The sequence below is a fragment of the Myodes glareolus genome, chromosome 1 (genome assembly GCF_982192425.1).
Source record: "Myodes glareolus chromosome 1, mMyoGla1.1, whole genome shotgun sequence".
NCBI classification, from domain to species: domain Eukaryota; kingdom Metazoa; phylum Chordata; class Mammalia; order Rodentia; family Cricetidae; genus Myodes; species Myodes glareolus.
Window position 1 is genome coordinate 137,312,285 of NC_142026.1, and position 17,867 is coordinate 137,330,151.

A 17,867-nucleotide genomic window follows, 5' to 3' on the forward strand; every position below is an offset into this window, starting at 1 on the left:
AACAGGAACTTATTCGAAACTGCAAACAGAACCTGCAAGGCGTATTGTTCTTTTCTTGGTCTCACAATGCAAGCAGAGCTGTGAGCTCGGGATGGGGGTGGGGGTGTGCCTGATGCCTCTGGTGGATGCTGCTAGTAACCACATCACTTGTAAAAATCTTTTGGCTAACCATGCACCTCCATCTGTTGAAAAAAAATGCACACAGAAAACCAACACATATATTACTGCAATGTAATGGACATTATAATTAATATTTAGCTGCACCAACATTTGCATCAAAAATAAAAACTTGTAAAAGAAAATAAGTGCAGTTTGGTGAGGTCAAGAGAATACCAACAGGTCCTTGCAAGAAGTCTAAGCAAAGAAAGGAGGTGGCGACAGGTCCCCTCCTCATCCCTTGTCCACCCTGCTGAAGTTGAAGGATGGTTAACGCCCATGTGTCAATCCCAGCCTCTGCTGCTGCCGAGGACACATCAGTGACTTCCTGACACAGACAGCTGTAAATGGCACAGATGTGCACCCATTCCTATTGCAGGGGGCTCTGTTTTCTGATGGTACTGCCCCACCAGCCAAAGTCCTTGCCTGGCATTGGTACCAAGTAGAGAAAACCCTGTCACCTGCGAGAGGTGGGAGAGGAAACGGCATTCTTCAGAGAAGTGGGGGAAGGGGGGGCAGCTTGCTCTTCCTTCACTTCTGGTGGCCATGAGAATCCTGTGACTGGGTTTCAGTTGTGCGCGCGCACGCATGCACACACACACACACACACACACACACACACACACCAGTAGCCTTGAACATCACCCCTTCTGCTGAAGTTTCTGTCTCCTCTTCAGTTCTAGCTGACCACACCCAAACGTTCTGGCATTCCTGGAATCTTTAGAGCCTTGTGTCCAGGTTACCACTCTCAAGATCTTGTCTCCCGCCTTCCCTCACAGTCCCATGTGTGTAGCTCGCTTAGTGTTCAGGAGGCATCGTCCACAGCACTGTCTCCATGGTCAGAGCCCCAAGGCATGACCTTTCCCTCATTTCCTGACCACAGTGGTCACCTCCCAGAGGCTGGGGTGCTTCCATTCCCTCCTGGTCACTTCCTCTGATACCTTCTGTTGGTTTCCAAAGACAGAAGCTATGTTAATGATCCAAGTGATGCGTTATCCAGTCTAATGGCATGGAAATTAACACAAGAAGTCTTGAAGCCACCATCTGTCTCCACGCCATCTACTTGTCGATGTTTATCAAGCTCAAAAGCCTGCCATATGTGTAGCATATTGTCCAAAGGAGAGGAAACACTCTATTTTTTTTCTGGGAAATCTGGCTTCGTATGTGACGTTTTGTTCCCCCTTGTTAGTTGGCCTTCTCTTCTTACACAGGTAAGTCAGATGGCTGCATCTCACTTGTCTCTATCGGCTTTTCAGAGCGACGATCCTGAGTGGTCCTGCTCAGGCGGTGTCAGGCCTCATTCTGCCGAGGGTTTAATGACATCTTTAACTGCAATCTGTTCCTGAATTTTTGCCTTACACACTACCATGTTTTGAAATGTCTTTTCAGGAATGATCTACTCACGTTTTTCTCCCTGTGGCTTTTGTTCAAGTTTCTGTAGTTGTTTGGAGCTGATCTTCCATTCATTTTCCCAGTGTTCCTCTGAAAACACAGGCAATGTTACGCCACCTTGCACACGATCATGCTTCAGCAGATGGCAGCCGCCAAACCACTCATCCCGTTTCCATCCCACCAACCCAAGCCATGCGTTCTCTCCTACGTTTCCTCTTCAGTAAGGCCAAGAGCGCTTAGGAAGCCTACCAGTCTCAGTTCCCCCACAGTCTCCCCAAGAATGCCTAGTCTTCCTTCACCAACCTATGATTAATCCATGGTCTCATAGGCCCCATACTGAGCACACTATGGCCCCTGGAATGTTATATTTACAATGGCCAGTGCTTCAGACTCAAGTGAGAGGAAGCATGGGGATACTATACTCAAGGACTCTGCTGACTGTCTCCAGCACACATGCATACTGTAACATGTTTACAGGACGATAATCAAGCATTCTCATCTGCCTCACTCTTCTCATTTACTTAATCCTCATGCTAAGTCATCAGGGAGGCAGATTCTCATCTCCAAGTTAAAGACCTGCAACTGCCCTGGTGTCTTAGCTGGGTACTTTATGCCAAGATCCGTCACATGGCGATCCTTCCAACTTCTACCATTCCGTGGTCTCTGAACTCTTCCCCCAACCACTCCTGTCTCCTGGTCCTCCTCTCATATGTAGGATGACAGAATTTCCCTAAAATCCATTTTTATGACATGCCCCCGCCCCCGCCCATCATCAGTGGTTATCTATTCCCCTTCAAAAGGAAATAAATCCTGTTTAGGACACGAGTGAGAATTTTTGAAAATATAAGTAGAATTTTCTTCCTTTAGATCAGTGGTTCTCAAATTGTGGATTGTGACCCCTTTGAAGTCACATATCAGATATCCTGCATATCAAATATTCACATTATAATTCATAGCAGTATTAGTTATGAAGTAGCGACAAGATGATTCTATGGTTGGGGTCACCACGACGTGGGGAACCATATTGAAGGGGGGAATCACGACATGGGGAGCCATACTGAAGGCTGAGAACCACGGCATGGGAGCTGTATGGCTGAGAACCAGGGCATGGGAGCTGTACTGAAGGCTGAGAACCACGGCGTGGGGAGCCGTACTGAAGGCTGAGAACCACGGCGTGGGAGCTGTACTGAAGGCTGAGAACCACGGCGTGGGAGCTGTACTGAAGGCTGAGAACCACGGCGTGGGAGCTGTACTGAAGGCTGAGAACCACGGCATGGGAGCTGTACTGAAGGGTGGCAGCGCAGGAAGGCTGAGAACACTGCTTTAGGATTTTCTCTCACACGTGTTCTGCTGTGCTACATGAGTTCCCTTATTTATCCTTCCTTGCCTCAGGAAGCTGCTGTTCTGTCCACAATGGCCCTGAAGCCCTACATGCCCTGCGAGCCTCAGCCAGAGCTGGCTTCTCCACTGGGTTTTTGTAACAACCGGGGTAGCGGTGAACTTACCCCTTTCTTTAAGATGCTCTTATGCCTGTTGCAGAAAGGCCGTCACACCTCCTGTTTCCCATGATGCCCAATAGTGTCTCCGCTAGGCCAGAGATTTGCTAATTCCTGGTGCTTGCTTATTATTGTTGTAAACTTGGAATCAGGTGGAAAACTTACTCTTGGGAATGAAGGTTGTCTGCTCCGTGTGATCTGTCTGTCTGCAGGCTTGTGACAAACATGCTGCCACAGAGCATGGCAGGATGTGAGAAGTTTAATCTGATCATCTTTGTCTTTTTCCCCTCTTTTCTTCTTTCTTTTCCCATTTTGTTTCTTAGGGACAGAGTTTCACTCTTTGGTGCAGGTTGAACTGGAACTCACTATGTAGCCTCAGAGTTGTAATAGCAATCCTCCTGCCTCAACCTCCCTAGTGCTGAGTTGCAGGTACGAGCTCCCATGCCTGGCTTCCTTTTCTCCTTTAGTAGTGCAGCACCGGCAGCCTGCATGTTTGAGGAGCCTGTGACCTACAAGCCTGTAAAGACTTGTCACACACCTGTCCCCTGTACTTAGGACAGTGATGGTCCTTATTTCATGTTCTGTGGACATTTCTACATTTTTCATCATAGAATTCACTTAGATTTGATATAAATATAAATAAATAAAGGCACAGATCCAATGTAAGATTCCATTACAAACATCATCTGGAGATTAGTTTAAACATATGCTAGTCAAAGAGTCCATTGTGAGCTGGGGAGCATCTCACGCAGGACTTTTCTGTTCTGGCTGAAGAGCCGTGTCTAACTAAGCACATCACACTTCTCTTTAATAGGCTGCTTTTAGGAAGACTTGGGCAACAGTTCTCATACCTTCTCCCTAAAAGCAAAGGGTAGCACCCCAACATTTGCAGCACCTGATGAGAAATGATCTCCTCTCTGGGTCTTTCTGTCTGACTGCAGTTCTGCGTATTGTCTATGTTTGAAGCAGAACAAGAAAGACCGTGAAGCACCAGGAGCCTTGGGCAGCTCCTGCTGACACAGAGAGCATTTTACTCCTCATTGTCCCCTGTCTGGCTGGTCATTTATATTTTGCCAAGTCACAGACAGCTGTTTCTCAGCTGACTTGGTAGAGAAGATACCCAGCATCTTGTGGAGAAGAGAATGCCTCACGAAACGTCTGCACAGAAAACACCCCCCATGCTGACTCAAGCAGTAAAGAAGGGTTCCAAGCCTCCCCAACTCCAGGCCAGCACCTTTCCCTTCCTCCCTAATTCCCATTCCCTCCAGGCCACTGGTCCTTTCTACATCTGTTGGCTCTTATATCCCCCTACCACACACACACACACACACACACACACACACACACACACCCCTCCTCATGTTTACATCAGAGGCAGCAGGACCACTTCCTCCAGAGGTTGGCACATCTTTTGGTTCCCAGAGCCCTATTCCCAGGTCTCCGCCCCCAGAAGTGACTTTGTCCCACAAGCCGTACTTCCTCCTGCATCCTCCTCCTTCCACAGTGAACTTTCTGCGTGTCTTGTTCTCCTTTCACTCTGGACACAAAGGTACAAGCCACGTGACCTTCTCTGTGCCCACCTGGCCTCGGCCCCCTCTACTAACATCTAGAGGATGCTGTCTTCTCTGCAGCTCCCATTCACCTCATAATTTTTTTCTTGACACATGTCTCATAAAGCAGACAGTGGGATCCTTGTTCCCTGAGAGTCTCTATTTCTTTCCTGTCACCTTTCCTGATCCCCTTTTCCCTTCCTGACCCATAGTGAGGTGTCTATGCTTTTCCTCTGCCCTCTGGCCTGTTATGCAGCAGCTACTGCCAACTCTGCAGCTCTAGCCACATCCGGGATGTGCTGGCCTTCCTCATGCCAGTAGCAGCTCCTCCACACTCCTCCCTGCCACCGTGCAGACCAGCTGGCCTCCTTCCCTCCGGGGTTTTGTCATCCTCTCTTACTTACTAGAAAACGGACTTTGGTTTCCATTTCTCCCAGACTCCAGGATATCTAGACTCCTCCCTCCCCAGGACTTTCTGTTCTCTGAGCATGAGCAGCCCGATGCTATCCCCCTTCTGCTTCCCACTGCTGGCTTCACCCCACACACGACAGTGTTCTGGGTGCCACTCCCTTCCCCAATGCACCTACCATCTTGTGGTGATGGAGAGCAACCCCCTCTCTGTGACACTAGGGACATTAATCTATGCCTGCCTTGAGCAACTACATCAAAACATAGATGGACATAGGCGTGTCTTTCAATACTTATTTCAAAATTTGTTGAAGACAAATGAATTCACAGGCCATATCAACTTCATTTCCTTTAATCTGCCAAGTGGATTTCTTTCAATAATCCTGTCATTGGCAAACACAGATTCTTTTAGTCCAATCTTACCTGCTAATATTAATAATGCCCTGGTCACATATCACATTCTAGAATATGATATCTAGACTACAGGACAGGGTTCAAGGGAACCTCACTGAAGACAAAGACTGAGAGCTGACAGAGATGCCGAGAGTTGTATACGAACAGACAGACCCAGTTGTTGAGGTACAGCACCGACTCAAAATACTGAGCTTCAAAGTGTAGCTCTGATTCCAGGCACAGAGCTGGATCCCCGAGAGGTGGCAGTTTAGCCGGATGAATCCAACAGTTGTGTCGTGCTGAGCTGAAGACCAGTGACTGAAGCAGGCGTCCATCACCCATCACTCTCACGGTGCCACTATCGAAGAGTCTGAAAACAACGGTCCAGCACTGGGCAGTAGGAGACACCAGCCCGTGCTGGCGATCCTGTGGGCTGCCGTGGGCAGTGAACCACAGACCTGCTTGCACTGGTGTGGTTTTGACACACTCCTGCACCCACGTGCTCTTGAGTGAATGTGCAGTTCACAGGTGCTAATCATCTGTTTACATGAGTAAGTGATTCATCATCATTCACGCAGGGCAGCGTGTTGCTCCCTTGCACAAACAAGAGGTCGTGTGTCATCATTTCTACACGAACAGGAGTGAGCTGCTGCCTCGTAAGATTGAGTCATTCAGGACCAAGCACCCCTGAAAACTAGAGCAGCAGCTGCCTCACCGGGCTGTGACACTCAGAGGATGCCGGGACAGTGCAGGCACAGACTCGTCCTTGCCAGGCCCCATTAGTCAGGCCTCCCCTCACAGATGGCCCTCTGGGTTGCCTGTGTACCTCCAAGAACTCCTGTCCTTCGATTTACAACAGTGTCTTTCCACTGCCCCTCCATGTCTCTCTTCTTTCCCAGAAATGCCCTGCCACCTGTTTGGTCCCCACCAGCTGGACTTCAAGGTCAGCTCACTGTCACCTTCTTGATCCCAGCTCCAGTCTGCCTCCTCCCCTACCCCCAAAAAGGGCGAAAAAAAATCAGAATTATTTCTCCCCGTGTGTTCCTACTAGCACTTGGGCCATGGTTGCACTCAGCACTCCTAATATCACGTTGTCATTTCTCCTGAGTGTCAGTGACCGTGACAGCTGTGCTCTGGTCGTTCACTTCACTGGGACAGAGACGGAGATAGGCACATTGGCTAATTTGTATTTTTCATAGTAAACTTGGTAAAAATCATGGCCAAAGAAAGCATCTGCTCTGCTGGGATTTCGTTACATTATCGTCAGTCTGAAGTGTTTGTGCCGTCCTGGGAGTTTAAACCCGGTTTCGGATCTTCCCTTAAAACTCTGATTTTGAAAGTAAATCTCCTGAGATTGAAGTCTGTCAAACTGCTTTGCTTCCTAGGAGTTTCTATGTCTCAAAAAAAAAGGGGGGGATGAAAACTGGAAAATTCTGAACATTCTATATGAAGGCAATAATTTGATGCATCCTTTGAACTTCCATTTGTAAAAGAAAATAAAGGCCCTATCTTCTAAAGCCCCATTTGCTAGACCCGGAACCCCATGCTCCTCTAGCGCAGGGCGTTTGCTGTGCTGTGTTGTTTTTGTTTTAATTCCTTGCTCTCTGGCTGTTGTTTGAAATCTTATGTTTTTTAATGTGTTGCCAAGTAGAAAAGTGATAGCAAATTCCATAGTGTAGAAGGGTCTGCCCTCCTCCCTCCCTCCATCGCGCACACACAATGATGTCTGCGTCTGCTCCCACCCTCATCAGCAGACTTTTGTTCCCGGACTGAAAACGACAGCCTCCCACTGAACAAATAAGCTCTCCAAAGGGCGGGCTTTTCCCGGGTTTTCCTGTGAATTAGCATGAATCTCTGCTGTTGTATGGAAGGTCCCTTCAGAAGAAATGTACAAAGAGCCCTGCTTTCATTCCCAGACACAATCCCGCCACCTCTATTGAAGCCAGCGCCAGTGTTTCTGGATGTCACGGAGAAAGGGCTCAGCTGGAAAGCAGGTCTGAGGCTGAACTTCCCACCAGCACTGCCCTTCAGTGAAGGAGCCGAGTTTAGATTGAGTGAATTCCTCACCTGAACTCAAATATTACCAAAGCTGTATTGTCAGAGTAAGTATGAAATAAAAGCAATTGTGTTAGGAATTCCTAAATCTGTTCTCTGACATGATGCTTCCTAATAAATGTTGAGAAAGCTATGTTTATACTTTTGAGCCCTTGGCATCTGCCCTGAATATGCCTTAAAGCCCACTGCCTTTCCTTTTTAATTTCGGTTTGTTTGGTTTAATGATAGCTACTGAACATAAATGCCAAATTACGATGGCACTTTCCAGCTGTGTGTGGAACTTTATATTTTAAATACCAATTTGTGAAGAAAGAATGCTTCCAGCTCAGTTCTCATCAGCATTAAAGGTTTTAGCAATTGCCAATTATTTTTCTAAATTACCTATTTTAATTAAGTAAAATATTGTGAATTTAAGATTACGAAGTGTTCAAGCATTATTTCATCTTTAACTAATTAGTAAGAAAAGGGAAATATATTTGGGAACCGTGCATGGCTATTTGTAGTATGAAATGCTTTTTTTGTGTCTTCAGGAACTTAGTTGAAGGGAAGCAGTAAAAACTCTCCCTAAAGTCCATTACCTGCGCAGTCTCTGCAGAGGACAGCCTGAACTCAGCCTCGGCTCCAGTATAACGTAACATGGTTTATGCATTAGATGCTCAGAATGGTGGTGGTAATGGCCACTGGGTCATCTGAATTTATCCAAGCTCCTCCGGGGCATTCCCAGAGGGCTGGTGTCTTAGGCCCACTCCCTGAACCCATGCCTAGGCCTTAGGAAGAAAACTTAATTGCACCTGCAGACATGACTGGCATCAGGGCTCACCTTCTAATTGTCACCCCTAACTCGATGATGGGAGAGCATCCTCCCCACAGGGGCTCATCTAGAAATAAGCACAGCCATGGAAGCTGACCCCAAATTTCATCTGCCAGAAGGCATCCAGCATCATTGGCAGCTGACACCAAGGACATGGTTTGAAAACTATCATTTCAGTGCAGACCCTGACAGCCCAATAATGTTGTTTCCGGGCAGAAGTCGCTACTGTCTTCTGGCAGCATGCCCCTTGGCATTCGTCCTCATGAGTGTGGCCCATTATTAGTGAGTAGGTCCATGTGAGATGCAGGTCAGGTAGGAATTCTGCTGGGCTGTGGTGGGGAACGCCAGCATCCTCAGTCAGGTGAAGTAATGGTATGCTCTTGATGAGGTTGTTAGGGGAAGAAAACAGTTTGTGATGTTTATAGATGCACTTCCATCTAGACTGACTTGTGTGTGTGCTGGGATGTTGGCTAAAAACTCTTCTGTTGTGAGGAATGGCTGTCTTGCTTTTGAATCTTCAGTTTGAGGTCTGGTTTTAAGCACAAGAGTGTTACCAGGAATCTTTATGCCTGTGACCATGGCAAGTGTGGTCGAGAGTCCTGTGTTTGCAGCCTGGTAAGGAGCTCCCTGGGGATGAGAAAAAGGGCTGGGAGTCTCGACTAGGCGTTTCAGTGTGTGTGCTAATTCATATCAGCCACGAGATTCAGGAAATCCACTTTGAAAGTTGTCCTGATGTTTATTTTAACTGAAATGCTACTCTCAGAGTTGTTTTCCAATCTATTCAGCAAACAATTTTAGGTAATATGTTTTAAAATACAAAAATAATGAATTTTGTCATTGTTTCCAATGTAATCATAAAGATTCTTGGAGTTTCTAAAGAGAGCATCTTTCACATCGTTTAGATCTGCGGCTCTTGACAATTTGAAGCCTCCAAAATGATATAGGCAAGCTGGATGGATGGCCTAATTACATGCAATGGAAGTCAATAAAGATAAACGCAAGCCACTGTCTTGAACAGTAATAATCCCGTAAATAAAAGATAAGAAAGAAAACCAATTAGACTTGAGTATGGTGAAAAGACGAAAAGGTTTTGACGAATGAGAACTGAACGCAGTCAGGGGAACACAGCCTATCGCTTACCATGGCTTCCCATCACAATGCTCCGAGTATAAGATGCATGGCGTTAACGCCACCTCAGACAGTGAGCTCTCGGCCATGCTGTGGGCCTCTGCAGGCCAAACACAACTGGATGGATGAAGCTAAGGATTCCAAGCAATGGTCAGAAGACAAAGGCCTATGCAAAGAGGCAGTGTAACTTTGTACCCAGTGGTACTGTGTCTCCAGAAGAAGGCGGGTGCTTGAGAGGTGTGCAGAAGGAACAACTGTCATTGTCTCTCCCTGGACCTCTCTGGGGTGCCTAGGTCCAGGACAATCAAAATGGCAGCTCCCATAGCAGCCAGCTTTGGCATAACCTCCACTGAGCAACTGTGTGGGAGGATAAAGGCCAAAGGGAAACCATGACAGGCATGGTGGCGTTGCTGTAGAAGGCTCTTGTAGGTTCTCCGTGGTCATCCCTCCCCAGTACTGTGGTGGGAATGTCAAGGAAATGGCCACAGCTGACCAAATGCAAAGTCCATTCAGGCTTCTTAGGGTGATGCTCTGCAAAGTTTGGGGACCCCACCTGCCTACAGTGTGTCACACAGAGGAGAAGGCTGTTTGAGCTCCTTTTACACCAGAACTAATCCAGCCTTGGTGAGTCACTGGAAATTACCATATCCCACACCCGGGTCCACTTCTTGGTCTCATACTGTCCGGCCACATTCCTGAATAAATATTAAAGCACCCATCAGCTTGAGTTCGAGGTGAACAGTAAAAACTGGTTTTCAGAGTATGGCATGCAAACTTCGAGTTTCTTATATTCAAATGTTTGTTGTTTTCTCCTTTTTCCTTTGTTTTTAGTAGTGTTGAGAGTGAGCACAGAGCCTTGCACAGGTAGACAAGCACTCTACCTCTGAGCAACACGCTCTGCTTTTGTTATTTATTCTTAGCTAACAGTCAGCTGCACAGCTGTTCTTTATGTGTCAAACGCATTAGCAAACACATGCCTTGCATATACATGACCCCCATGTCGTATAATCCTACATGTGACATGCCACTGCTGCCAACAGATAGGCCCAAAGCTTGCTAGAAGCTAGGTTTATAGGTGTGCTTAACTAACCTGGAAGAAATTAGCATGCACACGCACATGTGCGTTCACACATACACACATGCACACATAGGAAAGCATTGGATATTATATGTATGTATATACATACCCCTCAATGCAAAGAGGGGTATCACTCAATGCAAAGCTAGGGTCCAGAGCCACTACCCCCAGATTTATGAGTTGCTTTCCCAGCTAGAGCCTCTGGGGTCCAGTGTTTCCCTTCTCTCTTCTTGCTTGCCAAATTCCCCAGTCTCTTGGTGTTTTCCTACAGAGACTTCCTCACTTAAGTACTCCAGAGACTGTACCAAGTGACATTAGAGACCTCTCATGGTACCAAGAACCCATGAGACAATAACCTTCCTCTAATGGGTACAGTCCTTTGAAGTGCTGTGGCATGGCCAGGCCCTGCAATAGGAACACCCATCTAGTGGGCTGTTTGTAATCACTAGCAATGAGGAAGTTAATTAAATACACATACACACACACACACACACACACACACACACACACACACATCTGACCTGTGTCTCCCAGCTCAATTCCAATTCTCATACAGCCCTTCCACTGTGACCCTGAGGGGCGTCCCTGCACCCCTGACCTGCCACACTTCCACTAGAGTGGAAGGCAGTTCCCTCATCACCATCCCCCTGTCTCCTCTTCCTCTCCCACACCATCACATCTTCTCTTCACATGTGGGTTCATGGAGTGGCTTCTCCTCTCTGTGAAGCCCATCCCTTCCATGTCTACTCTCTACAACTCAAGCCCAGCATTCTTTCTTTGGGGAACTCTTTCTGTGTCCCTAAAAGGTTCCATGTCCTTGCCAAGGCTCTCCTGTAATACCCTGGTCCCACATCTGGACTGCCTTCTGGGGATATTCCTTCCACCTGGGCAGCCCGGGGTCCAGGGGCCTTCAGCCACTCTCAGGCCACTGTCCAAAGTTTCTGTCCTAAACGTCCCTTAAACCAACAACTACACTGAATTCTTTTTCTTTGTACAAGAGTCGAAGGTATTCTATATAGGAAGTGCTTTGGGACTAATTTCTCCTCCCCCCCCTTTTCTCAGCATCTGCCTGGGTGGGCAGCAGAGGAATTGGGGAACCCTTGGGGTTCTCTTCCATCTCATCCTGAAAGATCTCCCATGAGCCTATTCACAAGACCTTCACATTTTCCCCCAATCTACCGTCCACTGTGATGCCCTGGTCCTGGATTCCTGTGCACTGGGTTCTCTCCCTCTACAGTCTTCCCATGCATTTCAGTTACTCTGCCACTGTGTCTAACACACTTACTGTAGACACAAGTTTCTGTCCTGCTCGGTCCCACAGCCATTCAATTCCAAATAAACACACAGAGACTTACATTAATTATAAACTGTTTGACCTATTGCTCAGGCTTATTACTAACTAGCTCTTATGATTTAAATTCACCCATAATTCTTGTCTATGTTTAGCCATGTGACTTGGTACCTTTTCTCAGTAAGGCATTCTCATCTTGCTTCCTCTGCATCTACTGGTGACTGTGTCTCTGCCTTTCCTCTTCCCAGAGTTCTCTCAGTCTGGTTTTCCCATCTCTACTTCCTGCCTGGCTACTGACCAATCAGCTTTTTATTAAACCAATACGAGTAACAAATCTTTAGAGTTTACAAAAGCATTATCTCACAGTAACTTATAAAGCAGGGGGCCTCAAACAGAACCCACATATTATATTATCCTCTGTCTCTGGAGTTAAGCTGTCCAGCCCAAGCCGAAGTATATTAAAATATCAGGCTTCAGAGTGGTGCTCCTTTTGGAACCCTGGGAGAAGGTGCACATCCATCCTAGCCTGTCGTCTCATTGGCTCCCTGCACAGCCTCCCTCCAGCAGCAGAGCTGGCCCCAGAGCTTCCTTTAGACTTCGTTTTCTTTCCCCCATTGTAAGACCGACAGAATTACATTAGATCTTCTCAGATGACTTCCAGCATCTAAAGGCCATGATGTACAAAGGAATGCAGTTCCTTCTGCCACATGTATGTGTTGTTCATGGGCTCCAGGAATTGTCAGGGGTTTGCTGGTAGTGGAAGGGAAGTGATTCTGCCCTCCACCCTGTTACTGGAATGGACTTTCTAAGCTACATCCTACCTTTTTTATTTACTATCTCCTCTCTGGAGAACCAGCCTTTGGGAAGTCTCCATTCTCTGAGGCACAGCTTGTGAGAGCACCACTTAGGAATCCACAACTTTGCCCCCTTTGGCAGCTTCGCTGGACGTAGGGACCACACACCCCCTCCTCTGGAGCAGCCCCATCTGTCTGTGCCTCTCTGTCTGTGCCTCTCTCTTGTGTCACCTCCTCTACTCCATCGCACCTTCTTGACCAGCCTTGGGGAGTGTTCCTCCCTCTGGAAGGCCAGTCCCGGGGAGCTTGACTAAACCTCAGCTACCTGTGCAGTTGTTGGAAATGTCAGCTGTCAATAAAGGAGGCACTGCCCTAGCAAAGACGCTCCTGCTCCTCCTTGATAGTTCAGGAACGGTCCTCTGAAAGCTCAGTAAACCGTGATCTCTCCTAATAAAGAGAAAAGATACAGGCCAACTCTGCTTACTCAGGTTACTAGCTTGGAGTAGTCCATTAGTCCCCCATGTTCTGTCCCCCTGGTTTGGGTCCCTTTGTGATTTATCATGTCGGCTCTTCCTAGGTGTCAGATGACATGTGGGAACAGGACCAGTGGAGTAGAATTTGCTCCTTGGTTGACAACAAATGGATATTAGCAGTCAGGCAGACTGACCTACAAGCTCATGGGAAGAATTACAGTGGCTAGGAAGGGCTGGACAAAACATTTGCGTGTTTGCACCTATGCCTTTATGGGTTCCTCACTCTGCACAGGAGCACTCTGGGTCACGTCCCAAGGAGAAGCCTGGAGACCCGGAGCCCAAGACCCGGAGAAGCCCCTGGCTGGCCTCGCCAGTGTCCCCTCACCACAGCAGCGTGAAACATTGGCTGTGTGGGAGCAGCCAGAGTGGAGAATTACAGAGACATCCAGGGGAGCCGACTAGAGAGGGAGGGCTTCAGCAGCTGCCTGCCAGGTTGACCTGGACAGCTATGCCCCTTCTACCGTCATGACTTGTACCTTCCTACTGGAATGAGCTGTTTGAGCTGATGAACCCTGAAAGATCAAAGCTCCTCTTTTTATGCAAATAGCCAAGAGCCATAAAACCTGAGAGAAAGGAGTCAGGAATATAAATTACTGCTGGAAGTGTATCAGTGAAAGCTACAGGAAGCCCATTTATGAATCGGAATTAAACTCCTGGCAATGAAAACTTTTGAAACTTGTGTTTTAAAATGGTTTGTAAAGTGAAGAGAGGTCGCAGTCACAGGTAACCCCGAGTCTCATCGCATATCTATGGCACCACAGTTTTAAGGCGACTTAAAGAAGCAGTTCCGAATTGCATCTTATTAGGAAGCCATATGTCCTGGACATGCAGGCACCTGCTCATGGGCAGCAGACCCACCCTCTGCAGCTGGAAGCGGGAACCTGTCTCCAGTGTTGGCCTAGAAGCCCCATTTGCAGTCACAGCAAAGCAATGGGTCTACATAGGAAACCATGCCCACCTCCTCTCTGGGCCTCCCGAGAACAGAGAACTAGGGCACACTCACAGACCTCACCCCTGTACGACTTCAGGCAGTTTAGTAACCTTCTCTGAGCCTCTTTAGTTATTGTATGCTGTTGTCAGGGTCTCATGGTGGACTTTCCTCTTGTCTTTGTGTGCACGTATGCTGTGTGTTCACGTGTGTGAGTGTGGCTGTGAGCCTCAAAGGACAACCTCAGGTGTCTGTCCTCACCTGTCCTTTAGTTTGAGACCCTGTGTCTTCTTACTTTCCACTGGCTTCGGCAAGCCAGCTGGCTCACTGGCTTTCGTGGGTTTTTCTTTCTCTTCCTCTCATCTCACGGAGGCTTCAGAACCTGGCTGCCTTGCTCAGCTGTGCTCACCTCGGGGGCAAGTACCTCACCCACTGAGTCATCTTCCACCCAAGGATGCATTTTCTAAGGTTTAACTTCCACATCTTTCTGGCATTTGGGTGGGGTTTTAAATGTTATTATTGTCTCTGTTAAAAAAAAAAAATGAAGAATTTAATGTATCCAAAGGAGGGGCTGCTGGCCCTTATTGTGATTGCATCTATATGGTTTTTAAAGAGCACAGTGTTTACTGTCTAGAGCTCTCGGGCCTCTGCGGTTGTCTCTCTGCTCTCCTCCCCCCTCAGCCTGTGGTCAGTGTTTAACACAATAAGCATTCTGTTAAGTTCTTTCCATAAATGATCTTATTTGCTTTTGTAAGGTCAGTGGTGACATTGATCAAATTATTCAGCCTTCCTAGGTTTTTCTACAAAACCAAGAATATTAACTGTTCTCTGGAGTCCGTGCATCAGCAGTATTCTGAAGGCATGCTCAAGTGTGTGGAAGGAGTCCAGAAGCCAACTCCGAGGGCTTTCCTGGCAGTAGCGAAGACTTCCCTCCCCCTTCTGGTAGCTCTATTCCTGCCATGGTCTGAGGTTCCTCCTCTGCCTTGTCTTGATGATCTCAGAGACAGCCCTGCATGGTCCTGCAGGGCACTGTTGGGGCCCTTCTCATGGCAGCTGCGCCTAAGGACCCGGATAAAGGAATCACTGTGCAGCTCTAGCCCTCTGCCTTGTCACCGCCAGTGCTTGGCGACTCTGTGACCCGATGAGAGTTCTGACGGACACAGCATCACTGTCTCCAGGAAGCTTGCTAAAGATTCTGTGGCCATTTTAACAATCAGGAAACTATCGTGAAAATAGATGTTAGGAACAAAGCTCCATCTCCTTCAAGTCGTTCAGATTAAATAACATCCCACTCAGCGTATAGTCTGCATTTAAGGTCACCTCATCGAGTGTGTCCAAGATACTTAGTTTACCACAGAACAAGCACAAATGTGTTTGTTTTCATTTTCACACAGAGTTTCACAAATCACCAGGACTTAAAATACTGGGGGTCTTGATCTGTAGGTGAATAACTTCTTTTTTCTACTTCATATACTGTACTTATGAAAATACCTTGATTAATTAATAAATACCAATGCTTTGTAGCAAATTTTAACAAAGTACATTGCATAGAAGCTTGGGTTTGCCACACACACAGTATTGACATCACATAGGAAGTTGGACATTTTAATGATTAAGTGAAACAGTTACTTTGCCCATAACTCAATTCTCCTTCCAGTTTTCCAACCCCAATTCAGAGTCGCTGAACCTGAAAACTGCTGGGAAGAATCTCTGTGTTCAGCTGAATTTCCCCAGGGCCTCCGGAAGCAGACTTCCTCCTTGGAGGAATTCCCACCACAAACCCCGTTTTATTTTTCTTCCCTTCCCATGAAGCATCTGAGCATCCTGCCAGGGCCTTCCTGGAGATCATCTGTGTCCTCACTAGCACTCTGTAGGGAAGGCCATGAGCAGCCACGTCTTAGAATGGGCACCACATGTCATCTCTTGCATCTTGGTGATGTCTCTGAGGTCTAGGTCATTCCAAATTTGTTCTGACCCTCTGGTCTGACTTCCGTTGTCCTTGATGTCACTTATACGGTAACCCCAACCCCCTCGAATGCCTCCCAATAATCCGAGTCACAGGGGTTCCCCAGTCCAACCCTTCAACTCGTGTTCAGCTTCTGCAGTCTCCTCCTCTGCTCTCTGTGGTGCCACAGGAGAGGAGACACAGTACCAGAGGAGAGGACATTGCTTACCTCAGAAGGTCCTCAGCTCATGCTACCAGGGCTGAGACTTTCCCACTGCCTGGCCGACAGATGCTCCAGAGTGCCATCTGGAGCTCAGCCTGTTGCGGACATTGGCAGGGTCTCCTGAGTGTTGCTAAGGTGTCTCCTGGGCTGAGATCAAGGCAGCAGGACTGCAGCCAGGCAAGGTTCCTGGGACCAGACCCCAGAGTTACCAGAGTTAGCCAGCAGTCAAAATTCTATCAAAGCAGGGCAGGGCTTTCTCTAACATAAACACTGAAACTAGAGTCTGAAAAGTGGTGGGGAAAGAGACTTGATAGCCAGCAGGTGGCCTACACGGAGCCAGAGACACAGCCAGATGCACTGGACCTACAGGGCTAGCTGAACTCAGCCGTGACCAGCTTTCTCTAGGACTTGAGCACAAGCCTAGTCACGCAAGCAGCGCAGCAGCGAATCAAGCCAGGGACGGGAGGAAGGCCCCGGCTTCCTTCCTCTGAAATAACTGGATCTGCCCTGGGCACACCCACCACCGCTTGGCTAGCAGTTCCCAGCCAGGGATGTTCAGCCATGTCCACCCTTCTTGCAAGTCTACGACTTTCTCATCGGCGCCAGTGTTTAGCTGGGTTTAAATACTGAGGATTTCCTTGGTATAAAAACATTACTCTCGACGCTTTCTAGTTGGGCTTCACTTTTGCATTTGTGAATTTAGAACTGAATAGCTCAAAAAAGTTTCAGTATCATAGTAAATGTCAAATTTTATGAGAGAGTTTATACCAAAATAGATGCGGGCCTTCAGCCTGGATTCCCTCTGGTGTGAACAGTGGCTTCCACTGTAAAACACAAAGGTTGGTAAATAATTACAGAACTAAATTTTCAAAGGAAAAAGAAATTTAAAGACATGGGCTAGTCTTTGAAACCTGTGCTACTGTATTTTAATGTCGAATAGATGCTGTGGCTTATTTTTCAAGTTGCCATGAATCTAAGACCACCTTTCTCAGAGGAGCAGCAACTGCTGAAGTGGGCGGTATTTCTGAGTGTTCCTTCTCCTTTTCCTGTTCTCATGCCTAATTGTAAAGTTCCATACTTAAAAAAAAGAAAAAGAAAAATCCCAAAACCATGTAAATTACACATGTATAAAAATCCTGAGGGCCGTACTGTGAGAAGGTGCTTGGGAGGCTGAAACTGGGTCACAGCAATGATATGGCACTTGTTTCCATTGGCAGTGCTCCCCAGGAACCTCAGTCCTCAGATCCCTCCAAATATCCGAACCAAGTGTCAGGGCTGTCTGTGGTCGTCACCGCTCCCCGTCCGTTCCTGCTGCTGTTTCCCTCGCCTGCCCCAGCCAGCTAAGAAGCGTCCTGCGATCTGACCATGCCATTTTGGCCTTGCCCGAGCTCCCCCATCTCAGTGCCCCATGTGACTCTCCCTTTGAGTCCAGTCCCCAGTCACTGGGCCCCAGGGGTGAGGCAAGTGTCCTAGCTGCCTGTTTGGGTTAGGAGTCCACAAAGGCCAGAAAGCAGAGCTGCCCTCGAGGTCCCAGGATCAGTCATCTCCACAGAGGTCTTGGGACTGACCTATAAAACCCACAGTTCACAAATACCACAGGTCAACTCTGCTGTTCCTCTGGTCCACTGGTCCACAGGGGACCCCTGTCTTCCTAGTTGTCTGAACCACAAGGAAATAGATGGGCCA

The 17,867-nt window shown here is 47.6% G+C and overlaps 1 protein-coding gene across 3 annotated transcripts in view; it reads left to right on the forward strand.

The window, feature by feature from the left end:
- The window catches only part of Pacrg (parkin coregulated), a 458,578-nt gene that overhangs the window by 319,364 nt on the left and 121,347 nt on the right, over positions 1–17,867 (forward strand). The window contains exon 5 of one of the 3 annotated variants that reach the window (XM_085687467.1): positions 7,312–7,491. The exons of the other annotated variants lie outside the window; for them this stretch is intronic. Within the exon in view, the coding sequence (XP_085543593.1) occupies positions 7,312–7,466 (155 nt within the window). The 3' untranslated portion in view covers positions 7,467–7,491. Of the gene's footprint in view, positions 1–7,311; positions 7,492–17,867 lie in introns of those variants that run through there. 3 annotated transcript variants of the gene reach the window in all.